The 13,405-nt window shown below is 42.4% G+C and overlaps 1 protein-coding gene across 3 annotated transcripts in view; it reads right to left on the bottom strand.

The window, feature by feature from the left end:
* The window catches only part of mpdz (multiple PDZ domain crumbs cell polarity complex component), a 103,933-nt gene that overhangs the window by 30,856 nt on the left and 59,672 nt on the right, over nucleotides 1-13,405 (bottom strand). For 2 of the 3 annotated variants that reach the window (XM_084042677.1, XM_084042679.1), the window contains 3 exons: nucleotides 11,800-11,862; nucleotides 10,230-10,301; nucleotides 8,543-8,747 (listed from right to left, as the gene is read on the bottom strand). In XM_084042677.1, the coding sequence (XP_083898803.1) occupies nucleotides 8,543-8,747; nucleotides 10,230-10,301; nucleotides 11,800-11,862 (340 nt within the window). The remainder of the gene's footprint in view (nucleotides 1-8,542; nucleotides 8,748-10,229; nucleotides 10,302-11,799; nucleotides 11,863-13,405) is intronic. The other variant, XM_084042678.1, reaches the window with a different exon arrangement.

Genomic DNA, 13,405 nt, shown 5'->3' with positions numbered 1-13,405 from the left:
CGAAATGCTCCAAGGAAGACTAGCCTAAAAAAAAATCCTTTGTATTTTAGATATATGAAACAAAAAGGAACAAAACAGAACAAAAGCAAAACAAAAAAAACAAAACAAAATGAGAAATACAGTGTTAACAATAATTAAACACGCAACATACAGTACATGAAACATGTACAAATGAAATCGACAGGACAGCAAGAAAAACCAAACTGAGCAAACATTCTGTATATTTCTAGGTAGAGACAGGTGTGTGATGGACAACACAATGACAACAAATAAATAAATATTCAAAGCCGCAAATGAAATATTTAAAGCCGAGAATAATGTGACCTGCACCTCATGCCAGACTTGCAGTCAGAACTGGCACAACGAGGCAGAGAGGCCATGCAGCTCTGAACACAGCTGAGCATCTTGGCTGAGTTTGAGACGTGGTTTTGCTGACTTTAAGATTCAGATTCAACTTTACTATCACATCAATATAGGGTGAAATGATTTATCATACAAGCCGCCAAAATCTGAAGATTCAGGAAAGGGGGAAAGAAAGAAAGAAAAAAAGTCAGATAATACCTGTAATACAAGCAATGCTTTAAGGAGCATGGTTAAAATAGCAATACAATGAGACAGAAATGCTTTGTTTGCAGGCAGAGAAACACCTAAAGCAGATAAAAATGAGAATTGATAAACAGAAAATACTTTTTCAGGTGGGTTGCCAATTTCAACCAATCATTTATCAGCTTCAATTGTATAGTGTCCCAGTTTGTCTGCTCATTTCTTTGTGTCGTCGCTTTTCCAATTTCACTTGTTTAATCTGTATCCTGTGTGAGTTCTCTCTACTGATTGGATAAAATTGGTATCCTGCCCTGAAAATGCATTTTCTGTTTAATAAAGAGCTGGAGAGACAGGGAGACCCCTGTCAAAAAAACACTCTAGAGCAATGAGTACTATCTAAATAAATAGCTATTCAACACTTATTTCTACCAACAAAAAAAAACTGGGACAGAAATGGACAAGCAATGTTTTCAGTTCATATTAGTTACTCATTTTACTTCAAACGATGCAAGACTATCGTAATGATCTGTCTGTCTGTCTGTCTGTCTGTCTGTCTGTCTGTCTGTCTGTCTGTCTGTCTGCCTGCCTGCCTGCCTGCCTGCCTGCCTGCCTGTGATTTGCTGTACTTAATGCTCTTTGGGCGAGGACGGGCATAAATAGGCGGTGACGTGTTCACCTCTGGCGCACATTGCCATAGCGATTCTCAAAGGACAACAGTATATTTCTTATTTAAGTAAGTCAGTGAATAGAGAAGCTGCAGCTTTTGGGGAATACAGCCCACCATGGGGGATTTGACTCCAGGCCAGGGTGCGTACAGGACAGTACATGGGGCTCCACCAGACACAAGCACAACCACTTTCTCTGTCTGGGCACCTGTGTTTCACATCGGGATCCTAATTCACCTCATGTTTCTCCATCGACAAAGAAAAGAAAACAGCAGCTAGGTGTGTTCTGTTGCGTAGCAGCTTTATGCACGACCATGAAAGGTAAATGTCAGATCGCTGACACTCCCTTCATCCATCTCCTCTGTCTGGATCTCGACACCCCCTCCTCTATCCATCTCATTATTTGTCTACTCTACCCACCTCTCTCTGCCTCTGCCTGCCTGTCTGTCTGTCTCCCTCTGTGTGTGCGTGTGTGTGTGTGTGTGTGTGTGTGTGTCTCCCTCTCTCGCTGTCTGTCTCCCTCTCTCGCTGTCTGTCTGTCTGTCTGTCTGTCTGTCTGTCTGTCTCTCCCTCTCTCTCCGTACCTCTTACTCTAAGCAGTGTTGCCAGATTCTGTGAGAGAAACAAGCAACCAGGTCTAGGAAAACCAGCCCAAAAGAAGCGACTATGGGCCACATGAGCACTTTAACATATGCATCAGCTATTTGAAAATAGCAGATCTACGAGCTCACAACGCGTCGCGATGCGACGTGTTGTGAGCTTGTAGATCGGCTATTTTCAAATAAAATATTTTGCGGGGAAATTATAATAAGCAGATCTGGCAACCCTGACTCTAAGTCACCCTCTCTCTCTCTCCCTGCCTGCTGCATCTCTCTCGTCTTTGTGTGTGTGTGTGTGTGTGTGTGTGTGTGTGTGTGTGTGTGTGTGTGTGTGTGTGTGCGTGCGTGTGCGCGTGCGCGTGCACGTGTGCACGTGCACACGTGCGCGTGCACGTGTGCACGTGTGTGTGTCTGGATGGCTAGCATTCAGAGCGATGGGCTCCTGGTGTTCTGGGCTCCATGCCACTGTTGGTCCATCAGTCCTCTGCTAATCTCCACAACTCACCTAACCGGGTCCCGGCATCATCAATCTTATCCCTGCAGGACGCACACCCACACAGATGCACTCACGCACACAAATGCACCCTACATACTCTCAGGTGGTCGGAGGCTGGAAGTCTGTCCTTTATCCCATTAAGACCTGGAACTGTGTCATTTTTAGATTTGAGCTAAAAAGCATTATTTTACACTTTGGGCTATTCAAAAATAGCAGATCTACAAGCTCATAGCGAAATGTGTGCAAATCTTTGAATATATATATTTTTAAAGCGAACATTTTTAACTCAAATCTTTGCTTCTGGGGGGTCCCTGCAACAAAATATTTTAATGGGGGTCCGCGGCCAAATACATATAATTTTGGGGGTCCTTGACATGAAAAAGATTGAGCACCACTGATATAGAAACACACGTTTTTCAGAATACTGTTGAGATTCAGGAGACATGTAGAATCGGCTTCAGGTCTCAATGGGTTATTCTGCTTGCCAGGCTGAAGGGCGTCGAATTGTTTTTTCCACCTTGAGCTGGTGAGTTCATCCAAACAGTTCATTGCACTGTGTAGGTGAGTGATACGACACGATAGAGACGTACAATAAAAGGTCCTTGGGTCTAGATGGAAATGCCATATGTGTGCAATGCATCCATGTGCTTTTGTTAGGTATATACAAGACCCTCATGAAGACAAGCATGTCATGTGGGTGACCTCTAGTGGCAAATGTGTAGCGGTGCATGATGAAGGGAGGAACTTTGCATATTTCAACAGTGCCGTAAAGAGTCCATAAGAGTCTAATCTTATTTTGCTGTAGGTTTCAGGTATTGCTGTGAGCAAGAGCAACTTAGAATGAGTGCAACGGATGAGGTGACTTAAATTCCTACATTGCTGACGTGGCGAACAAACAGCACACGGGTCAGAGCTATAGCAAATACCACAGACGTAGCAAACATATTTCCATGGACCTGCAATTGCTGTGTACAACAGAGGCCTAGGTAAAGAGTTTTGGAGATAGCAGACTCACAAGTCAGTCTCAAACATTTTCATGTTAAGGACCCCTAAATTAATGTGTATTTGGTCGCAGACACCCATCTTAAAAGATTTTGTGCCAAGGACCCCACACAAGATTTGTTGTGTTAGAAAATGTCAAAAACATTTTCCAAAAATGTTAAAAAATGTATTATTCTTTGAAAACAGCTGATGTATAAAGGGCCCTGGGGGTCCCTGGACCCCACTTTGAGAGCCCCTGCATTAGATAACGGACCACCATAACTCTGAGAGTGTACAAAATGGACCCGAAAGGGCAAGGTTCCAATTGGTCCATTTGTACACTCTCAGAATGACAGCCCCATAAGGGTCCATTTGGTTCCTAACTATCCATCATTTATCTGGGGACCCGCTGGAACCCCCTCAAGGACCCCTGGGGGTCCCCGGACCCCACTTGGAGAACCAACGCTCAAAACGCTTCACTCAATACAGATAAAAGCTGCGTTCACAACTACAAAAGATACAAAACTACAAAGCAACACAGCATTCAGTATCACGTCGCTGAGTAAGAGCAAGATTATATATTTTCTTCCTTTGTAGCGGACGTCAAAAGCTACAAGAAACGTTAGCATCTTCATGTCCATGGCTTCCATTGAAAACTAATGGTAGACCGTCGCTTTGTAGCTGCCAGTGTAAACACAGCATGAGGACGACCTCACAGCGTTCGTTGCTAAAACTGGGTGAAAACATGTCTTCTAAATCCTAACAGTTTTCTGAAAACCTATGCTGCTATAATATCAGTGGTTCTCAAACTTTTTCATGTCAAGGACCCCCAAAATTATATGTATTTGGCCGCGGACCCCCATCTCTAAATATGTAGTTCCAGGGACCCCCAGACGCAAAGATTTGAGTTACAAATGTTCACTTAAAAAACGTATATATATTCAAAGATTTGCCCAAATATTCACGTCCTATGAGTTTGTATATCTGCTATTTTTGAATAGCCAAAGAAATCTAAAATGACACAAACGCGTCCCCGGTCTTAATGGGTTAAAGTGCAGAACCAATCCAAAGTCTTTAGTGTGGTCCTTCATATTGGGGTGATGACATGTTAGGTTTCCAAAGCAGCATTTGTTTAGCGGCGGTTCTCACTGCTGTTCTATAGCAACCGCCTTGTGTTCAGAAGTCCCCAGACGTATTAGTATAGTTGGAAATCTCCAATCGTCTGGCAACGCGAAAGGAAATAGGAAGTACGGTGCCAGGTAGAAAATGTTGTGTTCACCTCATGACAGGAGCATAACAGTAAATAGTGTTAAAACAAGAAATGACAAAGTCATAATATACCAGCTTGCGGCAGGCTTTTTTTGCCCCAATCTGCAGCACAAAATGTAAAAGTGGTCTTTAAAATGAAATGTCAGCCATTCCAATGCAACCGAAAGGACTCCACAGAGAGGTTCATCGGTTGGCTACCAATATAAAGTGTGTGTGTGTGTGTGTGTGTGTGTGTGTGTGTGTGTGTGTGTGTGTGTGTGTGTGTGTGTGTGTGTGTGTGTGTTAACGAAAAGTGCAGTAGAACCTTTACCAGACCATAGTGAAGTCTGTGGGTTTCAGATACCACATAGCCTTTATAAAAGTGAAGCTCACAACGTGTCTTTTAATTTCATGCAAGTTTGCCCTTTCCACTACTGGCTTACATGAACAAAATACCCAAATGGGTCCATTTGGTTTCATTAATGTCTTTTCTAATTCAAGTATTCAATAAAAAATGAAAAAGAGCAGATCTACAAGCACACAAGGCGGCGGCGCGTTGTGAGCTTGTAGATCTGCTATTTTCATGAAGCATGAAACACGCTGATTTTAGCGTCAGTGTTGATGCTAAAAGCATCATCAATCTTGGAATGGTTTGCATCATTTTAATCACAAGGCACGTACCTTTAAAATGGTATATAGATTGACAATGTAGGTGACACACACGCAAGTGTAAATGTGTTTGTTTGGGAAAAAAACGCTTGTTTCTGCGCTTGTTTTTCATTCACACACACACACACACACACACACACACACACACACACACACACACACACACACACACACACACACACACACACACACACACACACACACACACACACACACACACACACACACACACACACACACAGTGTTGCCATGTGTACTAATTGTAAGCGACCTCGTGTTCTGTAAAGTTGCTTGTAAATATTGGTAGTTGCTTTTTATTTGTTATTATTTTGTTGTGAGCTTGTAGATCGGCTACTTCCAAATAGTCTATTTTCAAATAGCCGATGCATATAGGTTTAAAGTGCTCATGTAGCCTAATAGTCACTTAAATATTTGGCTTGTTTTCATTGACCTGGTTGGTTATTTCTCTCTCATAAATCTGGCAACCGTGTCTTTGTTTAGACCAGCGAAGAAGAAAATGCGGAAGTGATGTTCGCGGACCCCCTGGGAGTAACATGGCGGCCCCCTTTGGCGGGTTGTTTTTGTGAGCTTGTAGATCTGCTATGTTTGCAACGCATCGCGAGGCGTTGTGAGCTTGTAGTAATCATTATCTAATATTCATATAATAATATAATGAGTCATCATACATTGTATTAAGTAATGTGATCACAGAGAGAGATATATAGGTAGGTAGATAGATAGATAGAATATTCATGTTATGCTGATGGATAGGTAGATAATGTGAATTTGTTTGTGCTGAAGTACTGTACAAATTTGAGGGGTTTTAACTGTACTGGAGTATGTGCAATTTTCTACTCCACTACATCTCAGAGGCATATTGTCCTTTAGTGAACTGTAGATGAAGCCTGCATTAACCACTTTATCCCTATATACTTGTACACGTGTGGCTTTGCGAGTTGTTTTGAGCTTGTAGATCAGCTGTTTTCTAAAGATGTGTATATTGTGTGTATCGCGACGCCGACACATTGAGAGCTTGTAGATCGGCTATTTTCAATTGATTGCAGCCTTTATTGTGAAGGAACGACCGGAAGTGCTAAGCTATTCAATTCCGTGCGACTTAACACTCTGAGTTGCTACAAAAGACACAAAAGACACCAAAATAACACTGTGCAACGGGCTAATTAGTTAGCATTGATGACATTGACCACACTAACGTGCATACAGGTTGTTGATAAGATGTTTAACGTAGCCGTTTGAGTGACGACAGCTGCGTTGTGTAACATTAACGTTAGCCGCATGCTAACTCTACCCGTGGCTTAACTACACACTGACGGCCCATTGTAGGCAGCTGTTGGCTTAAACCCAACTAACGGCAACACAGTATTGGACATAAGCATTCACATACATGCTTAGACAGTATTAGCAACAACCGGTAGTTTGTTTACATGGCGCGGGACGTCGCGGGTGGCAGCACGCCGACATCGTCGGGCGGCCCGGCGATGTTGGGGTAAAGGCCCCACTCCCAGGCGAGGCTTATGCTTGTGCTAGGCCGCGAATTCCGCGGGCCGCTGCCTCGTCTCCTTCGTGTCTTGTGACATTTGTAATGGACAGAAACCATAACATGGTTAATACATTTTATTGTGGGATGTACAATACATGAAAATTACGGGTGTAATAACGCGACTTGCGTCGAGAACTAATGGAGAGCGGACATGACCGCGTTTGGCTAAAAACTGTTAGTTAGTTGCTGTTACTATTAGCCAAAATCTAGCGCTGGAAGGAATCCACTTCACATTAACACATTTATATCATATTTACATGCCGAGTTAAGCTCTGACATTTAAGTGATATGTAGCCTGATATTACCAGATTGCTATAGTGGGTTTAGAATATTTTAGAGTTTTTTTTTTCATTTGCTCATTGCTCATTTCAGCTCTTCTGGAAAATCAGCCAGCCCTAGAAGACTGTCTTCATGGGCAGTCAGAGGCGTGTCTAGTCCCATAGCTTGGGAGGACGAGGCCCGCCCGTGCAGAGTATGGGATTTGGGAAAGTATCCCCATTGGCTTAAAGGACAGCCAATGACGCGCAAATGTGTTGAAAATGTGTCGAATGCAAATGAAAATGTGTCGAATGCAAATCTCTAATGTGTCGGAAGTAGGTCTGACGGTTTGTAGACCAGCTTTGCAAGCTGGTAAAAAAAGGGGTGGTATGGGAGACAGCGTTCAGTGGAGAGAGGAAAAAGGAAAGGAAAACATTAAAGATACACTATGTCGCATTCTATTAAAGTTAAGCCTCCCCGGACTGTGTGTGAGCTGCCAACAGATGAGTTGGAGCGCACCTGTTCCTTTCTCCACACACTTTCCAAACCAGTGAACCAGATCACATGTGCAGAAAGAAGCTGGGGAAGTGGAACATCACACACCTCCTCTAACATAAACATTTCACACTCACTCTCTCACACACACACACACACACACACACACACACACACACACACACACACACACACACACACACACACACACACACACACACACACACACACACACACACACACACACACACACACACACACACACACACACACACACACACACGTATTTATGGCCCTGGTTCACAACCTTGTCTGGATCAGGGCCCACTTGAAAATCTCAAAGGCGAATGGCTGCCGTGTTAAGTGGTCAAATCGGTGGGCTGTGTGCATTCTAAGTGCATGTTTATTTTAATGATAGATCAATCGATTGTGGCTTGGATCAGTGGAATTAACGTAGTATACTTTTAAGTTCCTATTTATATCCGTATCACAATGGGTTGTTTTTAACATTGTTTTTTTGTATATATTAAAGCAGCACTATGTAACTTTTTAACAACTATAGGCTATAGCATATTATGTCCCACAAAATGATAAAGTTACATGTGTAAGCAATAACAAGCATCCTTCCATAAATGTATAGACCCAGGGGGGTCCCTGCTAGGGGCATGACTGTATTACTATGTATAGGGGAGACAATGAGTTTCATCCTGGCATTTGCCAAGGCACCAATAGGCAGGACTGCCAGTCAAAGCAAAGACTGCATGGCCAATCACAGCGCGTCCTCGCCGGACATGCTTGCTCTTGGGTAATGGAGTCAAAGACGTGGTCCTCCATGTTATTTGTGTCCAAAGTGGCCACTGATACCCCAAACTACAGAGTGCTGCTTTAATGTTATATTATCAATAAAATTGTAGTGTTTTGTCAAATATTTGGGGGTCCACTTGCAATAATCCTCAAGGCCCACCAGAGGGCCCCGGCCCACAGGTTGGGAATGGCTGATTTATAGAGACGTGGAAGTTGAACTCACTCCAGCTGTATCCGAACTCATCCTCCGCCTCCAGCTCCTCCTCCTCCTCCTCCACCACCACCTCCTCCGTCTCCTGGGTATGAGTGGGTGTGTCCGGGATCTCCTCCAGGGTGTCTGCGTCCGTCTCTCCCACATGGGGCACCACAGGGAGGGACAGGAGGAGAGGACCGGACGGGGACACCTTCCCAGCTTCCCGTCTCCCAGCCTGTATCCCCATCGATGGGAGTCACAAAGACATGCAATCAATCAGTCAGTCAATCAATCAATCAATCAATCAATCGATCAGTTAGTCAGTCAGTCAATCAACTTAATTTGCTTAGACCAGTGATTCTCAAACTGTTTAATTTCAAGGACCCCCATAACTCTGTGTTATGGCTGTCCTAATAAGTCCCTAATATATCCTTATATCCTTATAAGTCCCTAATATATCCCTATGTCCTAATATTCCTATGTGTGAATCACCACCATCATTCTTTTGTGTTTGAAACTGTGTTGGCTGTAAAAACGTTGACACTAGAAAAGTCTGATATTCATTAAATCACAAACTCATCATGGATTCAAACACTTACCTTACAGACAAGAGAAACAGAGTGAAAACGTGCCTTTTTGATTTAGTTTATCAATCGTTTTGGTCTCACATCAGAAAATCATTTTGTTCCAAAGCCAAGCAATGAAAGGCTGGCCATTATGTGCCACTCGATTAAATATTAATTCTCGTTTGCTTTGATGACAAAATGAGTTGGGGGGGAGAAATACAAACATAAAAGCCCCCCTGTAATTAATTGATGTTGAATGTTGAAACCACAAGCACACAAAAAAGAGAGTTCAGACCGGTGGGAGAGGTGTTAGGACATTGTGTATGCAAGTGCATAATGCTGGAATACATTCAGTATGTCGTCTCTGTCGGGTGGAAACCTCATTATGTCCAAAACTGTTACTTTTCAGGATTCAAATTTCAAAAATATCAAAAGTAGCAGATCGGCAAGCTCGAAACGTTCGAGTTCGAGTTTGCAGATCTGCTACTTTTGATACTTTTGTGTGACATTGTAGTATGTACAGTAGGTGTTAATTTACGAGAAAAAAAACCCCACAAACAGTTTAAATATGGAGATAAGAGATATCTGCCCGACAGCAACGATACAGAACATACAATAGCACTGGTTCTCAACACCCGGGGACCACAAGGGGTACAAGTGGACCCTCACAGTTTTGTAACTCTGACGGTGTACAAATGGAACCAAATGAACACTGACGATTTTACAGAGTAGATTGGAGTTCCATAGTTTAGTTCAGTGATTCTCAACCTAGGACCTCTCAAGGACCCCCAGTTTGATATGCGTTAGGCCACGGACCCCCATTTGATAGATAAGGTTATTTCTTTGGTCTGCGACCCTAATCTACACTATACAAACCTCAGTGTCTGTTGAACTCTGAGGGTTAACATTTGGAAACAAATACAGAGTTACAGACCAAATACAGAGTCCCCGGACCTGAGGTTGAGAAACAGTGCTACTATGCTTTATATTCCATTGAGCATCATTTCACATGGCGGCCATTTTGCTCTTACATCATTCTCAGAGTATGGTGGGGTGTTATGACGCACAAGCAAAATGGATGTGAATATGGTCAATACAGGCATACACTGACATGGACAGTGGAAGGTATGACAACACAGAGACCCACAAACCTTAAACGGAGTAGGGGTGAAAGGGTTAGTTGGGGACAGGCGAAGAAATAATCTACTGTGACTGTCACCCTCCTACGGACAAACGACAAACAGCTTTGTAAGGCAACACAGTTACCACAGTGGCTAATTCAATAAATGCGTACTTTTGACAAAAAATCAAATCTTACAGTATGTTCAACATATTTGAACACATTTTCTTTGCGGAATGATAACGTATAAAGTAAGCCTAATAGTGCGTTCACACGGGCAGATTAAAAGATACATGCTACCATTCATTTTCAATGGAAACCAGCGACACGAAGATACAAAGATACATCCGATGTTTGTAGCTGTAGCTCTAGCGACAAAGATGCAAAGCTACAAATTAAAGTTGAGCAGGGTTCAACTTCCAGATACAAAGATACAAAGCTACAACTGTAGCTCCGATGTTCGCACGTTTGATGACGTCAGCGACAAAGATTCGGTGTATTTTTGTATCTTTGTATCTTTTAATCTGCCCGTGTGAACGCACCATTACAGTCACTCACTCGATTAGAGGAGGCGATGCTTCGGACAACTAGCCTGGTAAACCATCCCAGTCGCGTGAATTCACATTTTCATGTGTCGCAGAGGACACACAGAAACTGTGAATTCGGGTGACCAGGGTGGTTTATCAGGACAACATAGCACCACTTAGTTTCATGGTAAGTTAACAACAGGCGCAACTGAACTTCTGCCACTCTAAAAGAACCCACGTCGCGGTGTAGTGAGCGCGAGTCTAAACATTAACAGCAGCATATCTCTGCGACCTTAAGCTACTGCACACATTGGGACAAACACCACCCCAGCAATGCACTGTTTGTGCCGACGCAGACAGGCAAGTGCCTGCGGAGTCACAAAGTCACCGCAGAAAGACACAGCAAGAGTTGCTTTCCCTGAGGCTACCAGAGCCACAGCAATGACAAAACAAAACAAAACAAGTCGGGTCAATCGCCTTCAATCTGTAAACACCACCTCTGCTCACACACAGAGCAGAGCACACGCCGTCTTTATTATCATTCTTTTTGGGACAACCACCTGCACATATTGTACTTGTGTAGTATGTATATACTATTTACTGTATATCCAAGTTGATAAATTATTCTCCCTTCATTAATCTTTATACTCTCCGTTGCTGCAAAGGTTTTAGATTGACTTATCCTGAATGTATTATATTAAATACCCAGTATTGTAGAGCCTCTACAATACTGGCTATATAATATAATAAATTCAGGACTAAATTCATTGCTATTCTTATAAGATTTTAAATTGTTTAACCTTTAACCTTTAACCATTGCTATATATTGTTATTGTTATTGTCAGCACGGTCTGCTGAGCAGCATGTCACTCCAACATCTCGCTGCTTATACTTGTATGAGTGAGTGACAAATAAACCCATTTTTGAAAATCGGTGATCTTGAACGGATGCTTCCGTGGAGAGCAACATGCATTTTGAGGGCGCACGAAAAAGCACAGCTCTCTGTCTGGATAAAGTAAACAAGCAATTAAGTAAGTAAGTAAGCCGATGGATGGTAATTGGAAAAATACCAACCTTGTCCTTAGTTTCCCTGGCCGTGGCTGACGCTCTGTCCTCGCTGGAGTCCGTTGGGGACGTCTGTTGTGCACAAATGGAACATAAACTTGAGAACTGTTCAGGAGCGTAGCATCAACGTACAGTATTGGATAATACATGAAATGACCAATCAATCACATGGTGGGACTTCAGAGGGTCTTCATTTCATGTCTGACAGAAAATAGAGCTAAATTATTTTCATGTAAACGAAAAGCATTATATCATGACCACAAAAACAATCAATTACATGTTCATTGATATTGACCACTTCCAAAACTGGCGTCACAAATGTGGGCATGTCATCATATGCGGGAAATCTCGAAAACGTTAAAGGAATTTTCAAAATTAGCAGATCTGCAAGCTCACAACACGTCACATCACAAAGCATTGTGAGCTTGTAGATCTGCTATTTTTGCCATGAAACACTGCTGTATGGTGAAGCATAAATCCAGCTGGAGATTTAAGAATAACCCACTTTTAGGCAAAGTTGCTATAAAACCATTTAGAAGGTAACCTTCATTTGTTTTATTTTGTAGAGGAAAAAGTAGCTTCACCACCTTCATAACGTTGTACTTTTTTTGTACAAAAAGTGTCACACAACAGTGTCACACAAAAATAACATCGCAGATCTACAAGCTCTGATAATTTTCACTAATTTGGAAGAATTTTCAAGTGACATTGGTTAAGTCTGTCTGTGGGTTTTGTAAATACAGACAGTATTTAACCAATGCAAAATATTAACAAGAGCTTGTGACTAAATAATGACTCCTTTGGCTCCAGTCTTTTTCCCCATTTCCAAAATAAAACCAAACAGCTTGGGACATACAAGGTTTCCGGGCCGACAGTGACGATAAGCAATGAGTGCTGGTTGAGTCTATGGCTGGCATGACCACACTATGGATTGCCCCTGGACAGTTCAGTGAAAACAGGCTGCTCAGCAGCACGGTTCCACTCAGGCTTGAAGCGTTTGTCCCATATGAACAGGCTCAAAATGCTCTGCCAGGCTGCCAGCAGAAACTTTGGCAATTGGCTTTGTGGAAGAAAGATCTTCACATAAAAGCATTTGCTTCAGACTCGTTCCAATCCTTCTTCTTTAACCCTTTAAGACCGGGGAACCATCGGTGTGTCATTTTTTTGATTTCTTTGGCTATTTTTGAAAGATCGTGAAAATGGGTGCACATTTTTTAATATTAGTGTATTTTTTAAAGCGAGCATTTGTAACTAAAATCTTTTTAAAAACGTATGTTGCTATAATCAGTGGTTCTCAAACTTTTTAATGTCATGGACCCCCAAAATGATATTTGGCCGCGGACCCCCATCTCAAAATATTGTGTTCCAGGGACCCCCCCCGCCCCCAAGAAGCAAAGATTTGAGTTAAAAATGCTCGCTTTAAAAAGTATATATTCAAAGATTCGCACACATTTTCAAGATTTAAAAAAAAAATTAGCAGATCTACAAGCTCATAGCGCGGCACTCGGTGCTGCGCTATGAGCTTGTAGATCTGCTATTTTTGAATAGCCAAAGAAATCTTAAAATGACACACATATGCTTTCCCGGTCTTAATGGGTTAAATTGGCAGAGAAAG

Source organism: Gymnoscopelus microlampas (genome assembly GCF_963454915.1).
Source record: "Gymnoscopelus microlampas genome assembly, chromosome: 19".
NCBI lineage: Eukaryota > Metazoa > Chordata > Actinopteri > Myctophiformes > Myctophidae > Gymnoscopelus > Gymnoscopelus microlampas.
The sequence above is the reverse complement of the archived record's forward strand: the minus strand, read 5'-3'. Positions and strand labels throughout refer to the sequence as shown.